Raw genomic sequence first — 18701 nt, forward strand, 5'->3', positions numbered from 1 at the left:
TAAAAAGTAATTATGATATATATATATATATATATATATATATATATATATATATATATATATATATAAAGCCAATGAAATTAGGGTCAAATTCACCAAAATAGGAATCTGAATTTTATTTCAATCAAATAAAATAAAATTATCCGGAGACTAGATTTTATTTTATGAAAAGTCGCTCCAAAATCTGTTGGAAATCTGAATTTAGCGGAAATTTCAGTTTTCGTATTTTTCAATGTTTACTGTAACAACAAAGTCAGTAGGGAAAAAACATGTCACAAATTGTGTTTACTGTTCAGAATATTCTACATCTCTCCGTGTGAACTTCATAGATTAAAAACAAATCGTGAACCAAAAGAACAGGTATAAAATAAAGCAGGCCACAGTCATTCAAGTAGGATTTTCTAAAGTAGATACTTGCACCATTCCATTGCTCCCATCAAAGAAAGGACTTTGACCATGTTTTCAATCTCTCCTCGAATCGACGATGATACTCTGCTTGGCTTTGCTGATGAGCTGTCGGGTCCGTTTGAGATTATGCCACCTTTGTGGACCAGAGCCTACCACGCTTCCAGAGCCAACAGAGAATCGGAGGTGAGAATTAGATTTAGTTCTACTGATTAATTAGTATTGTTTGTAGTGCGCCATTCAAGCTATCTGCAAAATATCATTCATTTAAACTTCTCTGGTATGCAACTTTACTTAGTTTAATGAGTTTCATTTAAACTATTTAAGTTATTTGTAGTGAACATTTTTAGGTTGTGCAATAGGTCAACATCAAAATATTAACTACTTCAAAATGTAATGTTCTACACCAAATAACTGCTTTAGTGTTTATCTGACCAGATATAGAGTTGTTGAATAATAATGAACAAGGGCTTGTTCCTCTATTTCTAGAACAATAATCATGAATATTTGTCATTTATAATGAATACAATCCACAATTAGAATTACCATTTTTTTTCACACAAACTTTGAGTATTTTTTAAATATTTTGTCTGTTAGCCTTTTAATGAAATCCAAATTTCTGACAACTGGTAAAATTTAGTTACTTCTATATCAAACCTAACCCCAGCATAAATCTAATTTCATTAGCTTGTTTTATTGTACTTAAGTCCAAATATTGGGAAATTTTATACCTGTGTCGGATAGGGGTGTTAGGTTACTAGAATTTAACTGAATACACACATGGATGGCTAATGTCAATGCTAACCCTATCCCGAACCTCAACCCTGGTTCTACCATACGCCTAACACAGTACACTCTAACCATAGAATTAGTCGAGATTACAATACTACTAACAACCCAACACACCTATTTTATCGAAGTCTATTATCGAACATCGGTATCTAAAATCATCCCAAATATTCTTTCATTACACATAATCCGGTACTAACGAGCAGTGGCGTAGCGAGGTCGGGTGTCACCCGGTGCGGTACATAATGGTGTCACCCCCCCCCCCCCCACACACACACAAAGGCGTAGCGACCCTTCCCGGGGACAAACTTTCAAAATTTCGATTTGCACCCCCCCCCCCTCAAACTTAAACTTTCAATTTGCACACCCCCCCCCCCCTCAAACTTTCGATTTGCACACCCCCCCCCTCAAACTTTCGATTTGCACCCCCCCATCTCTATATATTTTACTATTTTCGCCTTGGTGTCACCCCTCCCCTCGCTATGCCTCTGCTAACGAGTCTCACTATTTACATTTCCGTAGGTCCAAAACACGGACAAAGAGTTCCGTGTGAGGGTGAACATGAAGCACTACAAGCCGGAGGAGATCAAGATCACCTCAGACAACCAGCGCATCACCATCCACGCCAAACACGAGGAGAAGCAAGATGGCCACGGCTTCGTTTCCAGGGAGATCACGAGGGTCTTCAAAATTCCAGAGGTGACTCTTATTTTCGAAATATTGTGTTTAGAAACATAATAGCCAGCTGGAATAGGTCGTTTATTACAGAGGCGTAGCGACCCCCCCCCTCCCGGCGCCCGGGGACAAACTTTCAATTGGCGCCTTCCCCCCCCCCCCCCCTCACCCCCCCCCCCCATAAATTTTTAACATTTATAATTCAAAATAGAAGCTAAAATTAGCTTATTTTGGCGCCCCTAGGGTCGGCGCCCGGGGACATGTGTACCCCCCGTCGCTACGCCTCTGATTTTTTATGACGTGTGCATACTATTAAATATGTGATCAGACATGCACAAGGCCAGCAGATTTGCTTACCCGATCAGAAATGTTACTTGTAAAACCTGGGTGGGTTCAGTAACACCTCGTATTCTAGCTTTATGCACGTTCCTTTTTCTTTGTTCTAGACATAAATTTATTTCTTGTTGCACGCCTTCTGCCCTGGCATTTATCCATTTTATACTTCTAATTATATCTAATAAGCTTAGTAAAAAAAATGGATAATTTCAAACTATACTGTCCATCGGTCCACCACCTTTGTGGTCAGCACTATGCCCACTTTTACTTACCTCAACGAGTCATAAACCCATCATATTCATATCCTGGGCGTCTAACGAACTTGAGCCCGTGTCTGTAACTTGACTTTCGGTTTAACATTAAAACTCTTATAACATTAGAGCAGTTCGTCCACCTTTTGTGCTAAATACTTAACTTTAATCGTTACCTTCTATGACCAAAGCAATATCCTTATGCCTGTATCCTGTTTCTCAAATCCTGACAATTATAAAACTTGTAAATCACGGTGTAGACATAATATACTATAATGCAATTTTGATAGGACAACATTATTTTGATTGTATTTAGTACGCTATTACGTGTTTATATACCAAATAGTCTACACATTTTTATCATTTCTCTTATACTACAGCAGTTTCTAATATTATTTAACTTATTTTTATATATTCCAGGATGTAGATGCCCGATCAGTGACGTCCACAATCACCTACAATGGTATACTGAATATCAAGGCAATAAAGGTAGACACGGGCGCACCAAAAGAAATGACGATACCTGTCGAATTCAGAAGTTGTTAATCACTTGGTCCTATTACATTTATAGTCTTGTTTGTACATCGATAAATTTTTCACATTTATCTATATACATTGGTATTTTTGATTCTGAATAAATTATTCTAAAGGTATTTTTTTTTCATGTTTCTGTTATGTTAAGTTTTAAATTTTGATATATTTTGACATCAGTAATTCTTTTTGTCCCACCGATACTTTGCTCAAAGTACTTAGTCAGCTGGTCTTGTCTTCGCCTATCCCCTATAAATTTACATTGATACATGTAGGCTACAAACCACTTCAAACTTCAATGTTTTCCATTAGCATGGCTGGTATCATAACCCTCTTGCCATTGACGTTATGTTAGTTCAATGCCGGATATCTTTCAATCGCCACTACTGGACAACCCTCCGCAGGAAGTCAATAATGTAAAAATGTTCTTTCATCATTGTCGGCACCAGAATTTCTTCCAGGCATCTCTTCGGGGAGGGGGGGGCAAAGCCCCCCCGAAAATTTTTTACCGCCCCCCCCCCCCCCCCCCGAACGAAATGAAATGTATATAATTTATATAGAAAATATATACTTAACAGTGTCCGCCCCCCCCCCCCCCCCCGAAGAAAGTCTACCGCCACCCCCCGAAAATTTCAAGTACCCCCCCCCCCGGAGAAAAGTCTGGAAGAAACACTGGTCGGCACTCTAGCTACGTTTTGGTCCCCGGTTTAAGCTCTACATTCCACGCTTTGAAATCCCCCATTATTTTAGAACACAAAAGATTACCACTATCAATCCATGTTCGCGACTGCATTGTGAAATCATGAACAGGTATGGTCACTTCGCTGTAAAGATTTTAAAAATCTTCTTTAGATCTAGTCTAGCGCTCAGTCTTGGAAATATCCTTCCCGTCCTTTACCTTTTCAAATGCCCACAAATGTAGTAGGCCTCATTACAGCTCAAATGCCATTTATAAGCATACTTGTATTATTTTAATATTGAAATGTCTTCTATTGTATGCAAAAGCTAAAAAAAAAAACAGTTTAAAATTTATTTTTGCGGAAGAATAAAACCCCTGGACATGGTGGGAAAACAAGTTGGCAGCTTGTCATTTAGATCTATCTACTGCTACAACTTCCCTACAATATACTATAATATACCTGTTCTTAATTCATTAAAGCTGTAGGCCTAATACTTTAACAGATTACATTGCTAAAAGGCAAAACACGTTTAGTTACTCGGGAAGGAATTTCTGACCATTTCCAATGAAAATGTTTGTTCCGTATAAACTAGCCTAATAGTCTGTCAGGTAGAAAGCTTAGATTTAAGGAATACGGGCTAAGACATACTAAGCTACCATCTATTTTGGTCGGGCCTAAGTGCTTTGGTTAGGGTTCAGGCGAACATATCGCATTTTGCATTTATCCGCAATGTCATAATTGTCTACACGATCAGTGTCCGCCCCCCCCCCCCCCCAAAGAGTCTACCGCCCCCCCCCCCCCGAGAAAAAAGTCTGGAAGAAACACTGTACACGATAGTCAATTTAAACATTGCACCTACATATGCCAGTATTTATTATATAGTGTTAGGCTTCGAAAACAAACGCGAATACATTATTTACTTATTTGGCGAAAACATAATTCTATAAGTGATAAAAAACATGGAACAAAAAAGATTACGGGCTGTGTAATAGTGTGTTTTTATTTTAAAACGAGACCCGATAGACTAGTCACTAGTGTTACTTTTCTTTTTATACAGCAGGTACATCTAGCTCTATTATTCAGCCAGTTAGTTAATCTAGTTTAGAGATCTAGGATTAAATACTAACTTAGATCTAGATCTATACCTTTAAAAGCTTTAAACTTTAAACTGAACACAAACTCCACAAATAAAATTTGTTGGACTCTTTCCTCCTCACTCCTCGTCCTTACCTGGTTGAAGTGGTTTGGTTCTTAAATCTTAGTAGTGTAGTATTGTAAACTCGATTAGTTTTATAGTTAGAAATTATTAGGGTTAGGCATATGGTAGTATGGTAGGACTAGAGGTGGGGTTAGGGTTGGGGATAGGGTTTAGATTAGGCCTTAGGGACTAGGGTTAGCATCGACAATAGTATTCGGTCACAATAGCAAGCCATGTTTGTATTTTAGTTAACTAAAACTACCAGTAACTTTGAGTAACCTAACGCCTAACACCCCCTTTTTAAGAAGATTCTATTATCAGACACTGGTGTAAAAAAATCCCCCTTCACCTTACCTCGCAGTCTGAGTCACACAGTTACAGTACAGTAGTATCACACTACCTAGATCTAGTCCTACAGTCACAGTCAGTCATCACAGTGCAGTTCAGTGACTCTAAGACCTAAAACAAGTCTTTTTTTAGTCGTCTTTGAGTTCAGCCTATCTTTATTTAACTAAGCTGAGCCAGTCTTCTAAAACAAAGAACAGAAAGTAAAAATATCTAGATATCTATTAGATCTAGATTATCTAAATTTTAAAACTAGCTTGGGGGGTCATCCATAAATGTTTAAATGACGTCACGCTTTTTTGATAATTTTTACTCCCCCCTCCCCTTCCATCATCACACGTAGCAAAAAGCCAGACACCCCCCCCCCCTAAAATGACGTCATACGCTGCTATTTAGTTTTTTCTTTCTACTTTTCAGTAATTCATAATTTGTGAATTCGACAGTACCAATGCTGTCACTGAAAATATTTGCTTTAAAACACTAAAACCCTCCTTTCCCCCAGCCCCCGTCCCCCACTGAAAGCAGCCTCCTCTTAGTTACCTCCCCTAAGTTTAAAATAGTTTCAAAGTAAATTATCTGCCCCTAATAGGCGTCACTAAACCCGGGTCTACGATTGTAAACATTTAGCGTGTACCACAGCTCACCAGACCATGCGGGGGTGGGAGTGGTTGCGATATGCCTAGAGAGGAAGAGAGGGGACTGCTAGGTGCGCTTACAGCTTGGTGTTTTCTAACGTCTCCAAGAAGAGAATTATATATATAGATAGTAGATAATCATAATGTTACATTAGAATGTAATTTTACATGTAGAGTAGAATGTAGATAATAGGGCCTACTTATTGAAGGACCTATTAGACCTATTGCCTATTAATAATATTATTAGGCCTAATAATCCTGTTTGGTTAATTTTCTAACCTAGACATTGCTTACTTATTTATACTAGGCCCCTATTACTTAGATTTTCTTACTAAAATCTACAATTTACTCAATTATCAATTTAAACACGGTTCTGACATACTGGAGAATGGAGAAATTTGCATTTGCAATTTTAAGAACAAGACCTAGGCCTACTGTTTATTTATTTTAAAATACTTCTAGCCCTACACATATAGTAGTAACATTACATTGTACATAGACCCCAATCAAATGAAATACTAGGCTAACAAATTTTGTTTATATAGCACAGACCTAATAGTATTAATGACTAAGTGTGTGCTATGTTCAAATGTTTTAATACTTGATACTATACTGGTAACAAATTGTTAAATAAATTGTTAAATAAAAATAGATATTGACAACAAAGTTGGTTGGCTTTTTTCAGGGGAATGACTGCTGACAAGGGAGGGAGGAGTGTTCAGTTATTGTAAACTGTAGGGAGAGTGAGTATATCTAGTCCATAAGTTAAAAGAAAATTGACTCTGATCTAACCCAAACTTATATATATACTCTTAAACTTTGAGTTTATCTCTTACAGTTTGCAATACAGTATAACTTATTCAATTTAAGAAGAGCACCTAACAGTTTTCTATGGATTAAAATAGATCTACTAATTTGAGTATATTGATGTTAACCCCAAGCTCAAATCTTTTTTCTATTTTCATAAAGTGTACATTATTTTTGTTTGACCCAATAGTCCATAGAACAAATGAAGTAAAACAACTGTTTTCTCTTAAGTTTTCTTACTTAAATCTGGTACTGATTAGAGCTGAGTGGACTCAAGGAAATCTTGCTTATGCTTGAGAACTAAACTTGAGACTTTTATATAGCTACCAATTTGCTCAAGCTGAAATTACTTTAACCTATATGAAAACAGACTGAAACAGTAAATATCTCAAACCAAATTTATTATGGCTGATTTAAATACCTAATCCTACTGAAGATTCACCCACTAGCCTAAATCAATATTGCTTTATTATTATTAACATTATGGGGCGGTGTGGCCTTAGTGGTAGAGCGCTAGGCTGCTTACCCGAAAGTCTTGAGTTTGAATTCAGGTTCAAGTCAGTAGAATGCCCTTGAGTCCACCCAGCTTTGATGGGTACCCAACTCTTGTTAGGGAAAGTAAAGGCTGCTAGGAAAAGGGCTGACCACTCCTGTCCTTCAAATGGTGATGTCAAGAATCATGTGATCTCTACCTCATCTGCCCAATGTATCGCTAGGTCTTAAGAAGATATTTTTTTCTTTATTATCAACATTAAATGTTTTATTCATTTTTTCAATTTCAGAAACGACCCCAACAAACAACCTCATATGGATAAGCTTGACCCTGAAGAGAGGCTAAAAATTTCAAAGTTACAGAGTGAGAAAAGGTAAAATTAAATGGTTTTTGTTATTATTTTGTCCTGAATCTAAGAAAATAATACATTTACCTTTGGTAAATATACAAATATTTTATTAAATGTACTGAAATACATTCAATCCTATGAATATTTTTTATTGAAAATAACAAAAGAGCTCAACTAGTTACCAAGGTTGCAATCAGCAGTAACAAGTGAAAATTGCAAGTTTTTCCTAAATACAGTTCATTGATATCGCCACAATGGTCCTGCCTTTGTCAGTTGCTTTCTTTTATGCCCCTCCACATCTGTCTCAGGGAAATCAAAAAGGGAACTTTACTATGTTATGTAGATTGTTTTTGGTAACATACAAATGAATTTTAAACATTTAAATCTCTGCTCAAGCTATCTGTTTATGATCAGTAAAAAAAAATTTTCTCTCTTAGAGAGGCAACAACAGGAATAGGATGGATGTACAAAGAGGATAAGCCAGATTCTGAGGAATATTTACTGGGAAAACGTATTGACAAGCATGTGGAAGGAGAGCAGGATAAAAAAGAAGGTAGTAATAGAGCTCATTTCATCTTGATAAATAGCAAAGTGGCTGTTTGTACTTAATATGTGGAAATAGAATAGGAAATCTTCTTGATAAGAAGCACAGTGAAGTATGTTTTTAACATCTGGATATAGAGAAAGGGTGGTAAAATAGTTATTTCAAATCTATTTTTTATATGACAGATCAGATCTAGACTTTTGGTTGACAAAAGTTATACAAGTAATATCTGGTCATTATGCTGGTCTCATTGTCAATTAATATACCATAATCATAACAACAGGTAAACTGGTAGACCAAAGCTGTGTTTATTTTTGTCCTGATATTACTATTTTATTAGTTGCAAGATTCAAACATCTTTGTTAGCACTTTGTCTATGGTTAGCTCTTGTATTATCTTACTAACTTAAAATTAAACTGCATTTTTGCAATGAAATTTTTTTTTATGGAGTAAGGCTAATTAATATTCATGCAAGATTTTAAAATTATGAAACGAATTTTTAAACCATTGTTAAAAAAATTGAATGAATGAAATTGATTAAAATATTTTCTTTAGATGAAGCCAGTGTTATTTTTGGCGAGAGAATCAAGGCCAATATTGCGTTGGATGTTGCAGCAAAGATGAGGGAAGATCCATTGTTTGCCATAAGGTTTGTGTTCCAGGCTATTTTATTTCTCTGTTGTATTCAAATGTAAATATGTTTCACATAACACATTCAAAAACAGGTGAATAACATTTTCCAGTATTGTTTATTGAAACTATATTTTAAATAATTGAATTAGTTTATTTTTGATTTAACTCTATCATGTGAAATGCATAGCTCTAATTAATGCTTAATGTCATAAAATCTGATATCAGCACTGGTGTGCTTCCAGGGATTATAGTGTTCTTTCAATACTGTAAAAATACAAAAGTTATAAAGAAGTTATTGCAATGACAGAACTGTATAGGTTAGGTCTAATCCTATATTATTAATATTAAGCTCATGATGAGATGTAGCTTTTTTTTTTTTTTATTACTTGAACAGGAGGAAAGAGGAAGACTCTAGAAAAAAACTGCTAGAAAATCCAATAAAAATGAAAGAACTTCAAAAATTGGTAATGTTTTTTTAAGTAGTTTAGAAATGTTAATTTCTTTTACTTAGTTTTACTAAATTGTTATTGTACGTATTTTAAAAAACAAATTACATAAAACATGAATAATAACTTATCAATTTTTCTTAGATAGATGAGCAACAAAAAAAGAAGGACAAGAAGATGAAGAAAAAGTCAAAAAAGAAAAGGAAGCACAAAAAGGCTGCTAAAAATAGTGATGACAGCGATGGCAGTGACGACGAGTTAGTGAAAAAGTACCTTTCTATTTTAACATCAAAGCAGGAGGCACCAGATCAAGGGCCAGGTAAAAAGCCAATGAAGAAAAAAAATAAGAAAGATGATGATAGTGAAGAGGAAAGTGAAGAAGAAGTAAATAAACAGCGTAGTCGACATAAGGTTAGAGATACAGAGAAGACTGGTTTTGGAAAGAGTGAAAGGGAGCAGAGAGATAAAATGGATAGAGATAGGAGGGAGAGAAAAGAGGACTCTAGAGTTCAGGGTCGAGACAGGGCAAGGGAGAGGTCCAATGATACAAGTCCAAAAAGACAGAACTATCGAGATAGATCTCAAAGAAGTAGAAGTCCTGATAGGTCTAGGTCTCAAAGAAGCAGAAGTGCAGACAGGTCTAGGTCCCAAAGAAGTAGAAGTCCTGATAGGTCTAGGTCTCAAAGAAGCAGAAGTGCAGACAGGTCTAGGTCCCAAAGAAGTAGAAGTCCTGATAGGTCTAGGTCTCAAAGAAGTAGAAGTGCAGACAGGTCTAGGTCCCAAAGAAGTAGAAGTCCTGATAGGTCTAGGTCTCAAAGAACCCCAAGTCCTGATCAGTCATATGACACTAGAAAAGGAAACGGTCCACGGAACAGTCAAAGACAAGAGGGCAGACAGGGTAGGGGGAAGGAGGCCCAAAAAAAGTCACGAAGAAGTAGAAGCAGCAGTGAGGAGAAACAACAGCCTAAGAGAATTTCAGCTGAAAATGGTCGAAAGAATTCTAGAGAGAAGTATTGTAAACAATCTTCATCTCCTGTTGAACAGAACAGAAGTAGAGGCAAAGACAAGCTCAAGGTAGTTGAACACAAGAAAAGAAATTCATCATCTAGTAGCTCTAGTGAGGAGAGGGCACAAAGTAGAAAAAAACCCAAACAAAAAAGCAAAAAACGTCAAAGTTCTTCGTCAGATTCTTCCTCTTCTAGTGAAGAAGGGAACAAAAAGGATTCCCCATTGGTAACAGGCAGGCAGTATGGCCTTATAGTAAGTAAACTTTGTTTCCAAAAATGTGTACCCTCAAAGATTTGTTTTAAAAACCCCTGGTTAGTGACATCCTAGTACAGTGCATTGCATGAAAATATCAGCTTCATATTTTGTGGTATTTAAACTTTTAGAGTCCAGAATATAGATCTAATTCTGTTATTATTGCATAAAATATTAATTTTAAAATGGTATAATGTAACTAAACTTAAATTAAGAATATTATTTGTCAAATCAAATTAATATTTTTTTCTGGCATATTAAATACAATACGTAGCTAAATAATACAGTGCTGTTTTCCTTATATAATACTGACAATATTTTTCTTAATACTCAGATCTCAGGCTCAAGCCAGTCACTATCAAGAAAAACAAAACGATCATCATCGACTTCATCTTCGTCTTCCTCATCATCATCACCATCTAGACATAGAAAACTTGCACCGGCAGCAAAACCTAAACCAGTCAAACGAGTGCCTTCTCCACCAAAAAGGTAGTTGCAGGTTTTTGTTGATTGGTTTGTAATAGAACTGTAAGATCTTAACTTTTTATGCTTTTGAAATTCTTAGATATATTGTTTAACATTATTTTTAGGCCTATTAGTAGTAGTTTTTATCTTTTGTTCAGACTTTTTAATGTTTTAAACAGCTGTTAGTTGCAAAAATTTTTGTGTGCTGCTAGTTACTTTTTACTTGTCTTTTTTTTAACACCACCCACTGCATTTGGAGTTGTTCCCTTTTTCTTAATTCTGACCGAGTTCAAAATATCTTCTATGTTTATACTGTTGGATCATTGAAAAATGTAAAGATGGTTTACTTATTTGTTGAATCTCCAGAAAGTTGACTGAAGAGGAGAAAAAACAAAGGTTAGAGGAGATGATGCACAATGCTGAATGGAGAGAAGAGCAGAGGGGGGTTAATGTCAAGAGATACAAAGAAGAGGAGATGGAGAGAGAGAAAAAAGACAAAGAGAGGCAAGGAGGTGGTTTCCTCAGGTAATTTTTCAAAAAATATCCTATATTTAAACCGATTTATAGATTGTTTATTCCAAATTATTATCAGGGATTTACAATCACTGGTCTGTTAAAAAAAATATGTAATGACCTGCACTGAGAATAATCTAAATTTTAAAAATGTTTTAAACAAGTGTTATGTAAGGAATTTTTTCTCATAATTTAAATTCAGCAAACTATATTATAAGTTAAGAATTTCTTTTGCATATTGGTAAGAGAGACATTACTCAATGAAATTCAGCTCACTACTGTGATAGCTTTTAGTACAGTTGTTACTGCTAGAGTACAAGTAAAGTTCCCTTTTTGAATCTGATGTTGCAAGTGAAGTAGATTTAACCTGTTTCTGTGACTCCTAGCTACCTTTACTTTCCATAACGTGAGTTAGGTACCCATCAGAGCTGGGTGGATTCAGGGAGGGTCTACTGAATTGAACTTGGATTTGAACTTGAGACTTCCATGTTTGCAGTGTAGCTCACTCTACCACTAGGCAACATGTTCCCATTTTGTTACTGTTACTGAGCAAAAATGATATTGAAAACTTTTTTCTATATTTCAGTTCAATGATGGTGAACCATGCCTCATCCAGCTCAGTGGAAGACAGACTGAAGAGAAACAAATACAACATCCAGAGGACCAGAGTGGAATTAGATAAAAATTTTACCAAGAAATGATAAAACATGCTGAGTGATGAATGTAATTGAGTGTGATAATAACTGATGAATGTAAGAGGAGAGGACTCAACATTAAAATCAGCTGTAACAATGAAATGTTATGTATAATTATTGCTATATGACTTCTAATTTTTACCAATATTATGAATTGTAATTCTGTAATTAATGAACCACCTTGTAGTTAGATGTGTGCATCTGTAACTGTAATGCAACTTTTCAGTATTGAAATTGTAATAGTTAATTGGATCAGTCACTAACTTATCTTGCATGTAGTATGTAGTAACAGCTTATTTGTCTCCTGTGCAAGTTATTTGCAGGTAAAGAGGAAGATTAAATTCCTATTCCTACCTTGTTTGAAATTCATAAATGCTATTTCATTAGCAATCTCTTGAAGTTAAAGCAGATTACTGTTTTTTTTTGTGAAAAAATGACTTAAGTAGACAGGCAGTGTATTATCTAGATAAGTATTAATGATATAAAAGTTTTATTTTACATGTTTTAAATAAATTCCCAAGCTTTGTATTAAAATAGATTATGGTTGTAAATTATTGTGAATAAACATAAATGTAACATAAATAATAGTTTTAAATTTTCTCCATACTTTGTATACATGTAGATTTTTATTCTCCTTTTGTTTTGTAAAACTATTTACTGAATCAAAAATGAATATTGTAGTTGCAGTAGTGTGAATATAGCCTTTTTATGTAACAAATTGCAGTTATATAAACTTTAAGGGAACTTATACATAACAGTATGGTGAATTAATTAATAGTTTATGTGTCTGCTTCATTGTTTGTAGGCTTGGCTAGCTAGCAGAATGTTATCATCCTGGACTGTGCAACTCATTGGGAGTTTAAAAGGTATTAATTTAAAGAGGTGTACATATTTTTAAGAACCTTAATTAAATGAAAACAGCTGTTTTTACAGTTAACAGGCCAATTTGTTATTTTCTTATTATCAGTTTTTAAATATTGATAGCTGATAAAAGTAATGCATCATAAAATTACAATAGATTAATAAATATAAAATCAGACATTAAAATGTAAGCATGTTGGACACTAAGGAAATAGGAATATTTTGTTGACAAGAACCATCCTTAAGCGTAAAGAAAGAACGGACATAGTGTGGTCAGCATTATGCCCAGCCACCTGTCCTTTCCATAACTGAGTCAGGTACCCTTCAAAGCTGGGTGGTTGAGTCCAAGATCCGAACTCAATACCCTCAGTTAGCAGTCATCAAGCGCTCACTACCACCCTCACTACCACCCGGGACAAACTTTAGTTTACTGAAACACTTTCATTCCCTCATGCCTTGTTATATAAAATTTGATTGAAAAATAAAACACATAATATAGATATTTAATTTTAATGTACTTAAAACAATGGGCACCATATCAAAATATTAAATTTCATTTCAACTATATTGCAATAAATACAGCATACAATAACTATCAAACAATTTTAGCAGCTGAATTTAGTTCTCTTTCTTTGTCTTTTCTTTCCATTTCAATTTCTGCTTCTTTCTTTGCTTGGTCTCGTATCCTTTTTTTCATGTCTAACAATGCTTTTCTGTTGCTAACCACTGAGTCCCTTGCTAAAACAAAACTGCTCAAACCAACAGCAATAACTACAGTCCTGAGGGGGAACAAAACAAGTACAACGAAGGTTATTAAAACATGGTGAATGAAGTATAGGTAAATAATAAAAAATAAAACAAAACTTTAGGGAAAAACAAAGCCTATAAAAAGGATGATTCTGGTATAAGTTTCATTGCATTTTACTATTATTAGCTAATATTACTATTCTATTAGAGTAGATCAACTTAATGATATATGAAAATAATTCTAGTAGGGTTTACCGGCAGGCCAGTGGGCTAAATAATTTGAGACATTTAAAATACTTATAAATAATTATAATATTATTAATATCTAGTCAGTGACTGGACTGCGCTAGCAACCCTAGTATTTTTTAATTCTGTGGATCAAAATCTAAAATCCTCAACCTATGACTATGACGAATTAAACAAACTAACAAGAGTCTGCAATCTACGTAAATGTAAACACTAGAAATCTAACAGTAAAACTACTATATCTAAAAACACTAGATCAAGAATTTAGGTATAGAATTTAGATCTAGTAAGTCGTAGGCCTACAAGAAGATATTATATAAAAATATTCGGTAATCTATTCTGTAATGTATCGCTTTAGGTACGTAAAATCAAACGCGACTAGTAATGTGAAAAGCAGGTGATTCCTTAAATTTTAATAATAATTTCACATTTATAGGAGGTTTTTAGTTTTGAAATTTACAAAAATGTTTCAAAGTTTTATTTATGTACCTGTTTTTAAACAAATGAATTAAAACTTTTCAGTAATAAATGAAGACTAGCGATGTTTCCAAGAGATGCAACCCTGTTCATTTACTATAGCAGCCATCTTGTTTAAGTTTTTTTTTGTTAACTTATAGCGCGCGTCAGGGGAAGACACTCTATTTTACAAATGGCTGCTGTTTATATAGCAAATCTTGCTTGCAAACACTTGTTTAAAGTTGATTTCTGGCCTATATTAATATATAATTAGCCATTTATTTAGGTTTATTATTCATTTATCTATAATATTTGACACAAATATATCACAATATACTTTCTTTTAAAGCCTTGACAATGAGGTAACTTTTTTGTACATTACTAGCCGAGGGTGATTTTACGTACCTAAAACGATAGATTAGGCCTACCAAATATTCTATATTTAGGGGCCTAATCTTTCTTAGTTAGATTGTCACTTAATCAAAACAACTGTAACATTAATAACTGCATTTAATAATTTTAATACTATTCTGACAACACTCAAACTTGTGTTATTAATAGGAAATTACATATTACGTCCTACCAAACTAATTTCATTAGTTTAAAATATTCTGCAGAGGTAAAAAATAAATTCATACAAAATAGGAACTTGATCAAGACAACAGCCAACTAAGCCCACTTTAAAAACGAACCCACTGTATTGGCATTATATCAGTAATAGCGTGTAGCATTAAAAACAAACATGCTTTTTCAAATCTTTCCAAAATCCATTTCTTGGCTACTGATTAATTTTGAGAGGCTATAATTAAAATTGGTAGGCCCTAACTAATAGGCCTACTAACTACTAGATCTAACTAGTAGTAACTAGAGTAAAGTAGCGTCTACGGACAGACGTAGCAAAAAAATCGGAACTCCTGATTTCCATTGAGCGCCATTCAGTAACCGTTTAACATAGAAACAAACTGAAATTACTGTGTTACTCCGCAGTCTTTCTAGTGTAATCACGTATGATTCATTTTATATTCATACGCATAGCATTGGATGTATTAACATTTTCAGTGGTGAGATTATGTGCGGACATTAAGCGCACTTTTTTTTACATTTTATTTTCTGCGCTGACAATTGCTCTTTATGCATGTGGACAAAGCATATTTTGTTTGTTTTGTTTCTATTTAAATGATTGAAATAAATATTTTACACACATAAATAGTGTTGTTGATAGTTTTATATATTAATATATTGGAAAACAAAAAATATGAAGAAATATGAAATAAGTTTTAATTAAATTTAACAACTAGATCTAGATTAGATTTTTTCTAAACTGAGATGTAGAAATACAGTATCAATTTACAGTAATTAAATAAACATGAAGCCACTTCTCTTACTGATAATTGATTGAATAGGAAGGTTGCTATGTCAGTTTTAACAATTTCAGGGTCATGTGAGACCCGATCAGTGTTTTTTCCAGACTTTTTTCTCGGGGGACGGGGGCTGGGTGGGGGAACGGGACGGACGGACACTTGATATTTTGGGGAAGGGGGGACACTGGTAAAAGTATGTTTTCTATATAAATTCCATTTCTTACGTGGGGGGGGGGGGGGGGGGGGCTGCTGAAGTGATGCCTGAAAGAAACTCAGGATCCTGTTGAGATTTTACTTCATGTTTGATGATCTAAAATATTTTTAAAACCTAAAACATTACAAAAAACTTATAGATCTAGATTTAGACTTAAATTTAAATATAAATCTGGAGTATCAAGATTAGTTCAAAGCTCCTTTTTAGTTAACCCTTTATTTACGGAATTAGGTTCTGAATGAAATTTTTTCTTAAACTATGTGTTATCATATTGCTTTTGGCACATTTAAAGAATATGTCGAAGGAAATTTCGATTCATGAATTTTTAATGGCCTAAACAGATATTGCTACTTATAAGTACCATCAGGAAAGTAGGACATTTTTTCCAAAAAACATTTTTTTTACAAAACAGGAACAAACGATACAATTTATTAACTAATAACATGGCAACCATTATAACAGTCACTTTTGCATTTTCACACATAAATACAGCACAAAAGTATATTTTGAGTACAATTTTTACTGGATTTTCTATCGGAACACATCTTAGACCTCAATCACAGTAAAAGTTGCCGACATGTCATGCTCTCTAATTCTTGTCTGTGGTCATTCTGGTGTAGCAATGGTTGCCGGACTGAACATGCTTTTGCTGGAAGCTTCAAATAGCTATTACTTACAATGAGCCGCATAAACAAACAAAAGCCTAGTCATTCAGTACACAAATACTAGTAATACTAGTATAATTGTAGCCGACTAGAATGTTATGACAAGTCTACAATATAGTGTAAAGTTCATAAATAGAAGTGAGCGCAATGTGTTTATGATAGCCGAATTCGCCTACTGTTTCCTGTTTACGTATTAAAAGTTACCAAATAGATCTATACTATATGCAAAAGTAAGGACTATTACTAGTCTACAGGTATACGTCATATTGAGCATATAGAAGAAAATAATATCAAGCCGGAGAGTGCGCACAGTAATATGACATCATTGATTCTCGAGTAAACATTGAATAAAAAGGCAATTTTGTCTAATCTAAGTGGTTTGCGTGAAGAGTTACTTTCTTGCAATTTTTCGGGTAGGGGCGAAGCCCCAACCCCCCGCGTAAGAACGTCTGAGCCCCCCCCCCCTCCCCAACTCAAAAGAAATTTCTTCATCGATACTCTATAATAAAATTACCGCCTAATTAATATGTCTAATCTAAAAAGTGGTTTTCTTGCAATTTCTTTAATGCAATTCTTTGGGTAGTGGCTAAGCGCGACACCAGTGTTTCTTTCAGACTTTTTCCTCCCCGGGGGGGGGGGGGGGGAACTTTTTCTAATGTAAAAAGTGTTTAGAGTGCAGTTTTTTTTTCAAGCATCTCTTCCGGTAGGGGCGAAGCCCCGCCTAGATTCTTCCTTTAGTTTGTATGATCTACAAATGCGACCAGTGTTTCTTTCAGACTTTTTCCTCCCCGGAGAGGGGTGGGGGTACATGAAATTTTCGGGGGCGGGGGTAGAATTTTCTGGGAGGGGGCGGACACTGGAAAAAGTATATAATTATATTTCGTTGAATGGGACGGTAGACATGTTTTGGAGTGTGAGTGAGTTGCCTGAAAGAAACTCTAAATGCGACTTTTGTCATGAATGAGATTAGGTACATGGTTTAGGGATATGCCTATGACTATATTTTGTATAAATTAAAGTACCGAGAAAATAGACAGCACTATAGACCTAGCGCCCGTTGTATCCTTCCTCAACGGGCCATTTTTCTCGTAAAAAATATTTGGGGATGAAAACTTCAAGAATAAGGTAAAACAAAGGGAAATCAGGAACGTGTGTGAGAACATTACAGAACAATTGTGAACTACCGATTTTACATTGAAATTAGCGCCACAGCAAAAATTTTCAAAAAACACCAATGCATCCAACTACCGGCGACTCAGGGGAGATAATACTAAGCTATGATTGGTTCGATTTATTCCTCTAATCCGGGGCCTAGTGTTCTTCATCCGGGTGAGGTTACCTACATAAAACGTCATACATCGCAACTTTGAAAAATTCCAATTAATCTTTCTATTGAGTGAAATAGAAGAACTTGACCCAGATGTGTTAAGACATGCGTAGTGTTGTTTGCGGTAGTTTCGTATAAAACATTCATACAATTATTATGTAAGGAAAACAGCAAGGTGTCCACACAGGGGAAACTGTCCGCATACGGCACTTTACTCTAGAATACCCTAGATCTAGATCTATTTTTTTTTAATCAGTCGTCAGTCAGACTTACCACCCTACTGCAATTTTCATGCTGGGAGTGAACTTCATCTTCAACACCAAATAAAAAGCAAATCTAGATCTAACTGAACTGTTAATGAGTAGATCTAGATCTAGTCTAGATCCAATAATATAATTAATTAATATAATACGGATAATTGAATACTTGAATTAGATCTAGATCTATATTAATATTATTAGAAATTGTTGTTGACTATAAATAATTAGGAAAAGAGGTCATGACTCTTTAGATTCTGGAAATCACTAACGTTATAGCGGTGTACAAGTATTTATAACCTATAAAAATTAAGCGTTAAATTATGGTGCAATGATGTTTTTAATGTGAAGAGATTAAAATCATCTTATACTCAAACCAATCATAATTTTTTTTCAAAAATAAAATTCTGCATTTAACCTAAACTTAAGAAAGAAACTTTTCTATTCCAAGCTTAAATTAAATCGTTTAAACATAATGCCTTTTTAAAACCTAAGACACCGACACTTACCGGAAGTC

The 18701-nt window shown here is 34.7% G+C and overlaps 2 protein-coding genes and 1 long non-coding RNA gene across 4 annotated transcripts; 2 read left to right on the top strand and 1 right to left on the bottom strand.

The window, feature by feature from the left end:
- Positions 1-295: 295 nt before the first annotated feature.
- LOC131955488 (heat shock protein Hsp-12.2) lies at positions 296-3101 on the top strand. Its single transcript, XM_059319618.1, has 3 exons — positions 296-591; positions 1717-1893; positions 2877-3101. The coding sequence occupies exons 1-3, from the start codon at positions 457-459 to the stop codon at positions 3000-3002; spliced, it is 438 nt and encodes a 145-aa protein (XP_059175601.1). The 5' UTR covers positions 296-456; the 3' UTR covers positions 3003-3101.
- Positions 3102-4625: 1524 nt separating this feature from the next.
- On the top strand, positions 4626-12975 carry LOC131955491 (pre-mRNA-splicing factor CWC25 homolog). Of its 2 annotated transcripts, none has more exons than XM_059319620.1 (9): positions 4626-4727; positions 7435-7518; positions 7932-8047; positions 8594-8687; positions 9066-9135; positions 9262-10377; positions 10712-10866; positions 11209-11367; positions 11942-12975. In XM_059319620.1, exons 2-9 carry the CDS (start codon positions 7460-7462, stop codon positions 12054-12056), a joined length of 1884 nt encoding a protein of 627 aa, XP_059175603.1. In that variant the 5' UTR covers positions 4626-4727; positions 7435-7459; the 3' UTR covers positions 12057-12975. The 2 variants fall into 2 exon arrangements, with proteins under 2 accessions (XP_059175603.1, XP_059175604.1); XM_059319621.1 differs by lacking the exon at positions 4626-4727 and adding an exon at positions 6552-6588.
- Positions 12976-13407: 432 nt separating this feature from the next.
- LOC131955486 (uncharacterized) lies at positions 13408-18582 on the bottom strand. The gene is made up of 2 exons (XR_009388861.1): positions 18201-18582; positions 13408-13690 (listed from the first exon to the last, which is right to left on the bottom strand). It is a non-coding gene; the product is annotated as an uncharacterized LOC131955486 (long non-coding RNA).
- Between the last annotated feature and the right edge of the window lie 119 nt (positions 18583-18701).

The sequence above is a fragment of the Physella acuta genome, unplaced genomic scaffold (genome assembly GCF_028476545.2).
Source record: "Physella acuta isolate Inbredline_101_S28 unplaced genomic scaffold, ASM2847654v3 ptg001069l, whole genome shotgun sequence".
Taxonomy (NCBI): domain Eukaryota; kingdom Metazoa; phylum Mollusca; class Gastropoda; family Physidae; genus Physella; species Physella acuta.

Bases quoted from the DNA above. Each gene is read 5' to 3' on its own strand.
- LOC131955488 (XM_059319618.1), top strand. From the start codon at position 457: ATGTTTTCAATCTCTCCTCGAATCGACGATGATACTCTGCTTGGCTTT. The intron at 592-1,716 runs GTGAGAATTAGA...ACATTTCCGTAG, and splicing joins GAGCCAACAGAGAATCGGAG to GTCCAAAACACGGACAAAGA. The intron at 1,894-2,876 runs GTGACTCTTATT...TATATATTCCAG, and splicing joins GGGTCTTCAAAATTCCAGAG to GATGTAGATGCCCGATCAGT.
- LOC131955491 (XM_059319620.1), top strand. From the start codon at position 7,460: ATGGATAAGCTTGACCCTGAAGAGAGGCTAAAAATTTCAAAGTTACAG. The intron at 8,048-8,593 runs GTAGTAATAGAG...TATTTTCTTTAG, and splicing joins AGAGCAGGATAAAAAAGAAG to ATGAAGCCAGTGTTATTTTT. The intron at 10,867-11,208 runs GTAGTTGCAGGT...TTGAATCTCCAG, and splicing joins GTGCCTTCTCCACCAAAAAG to AAAGTTGACTGAAGAGGAGA.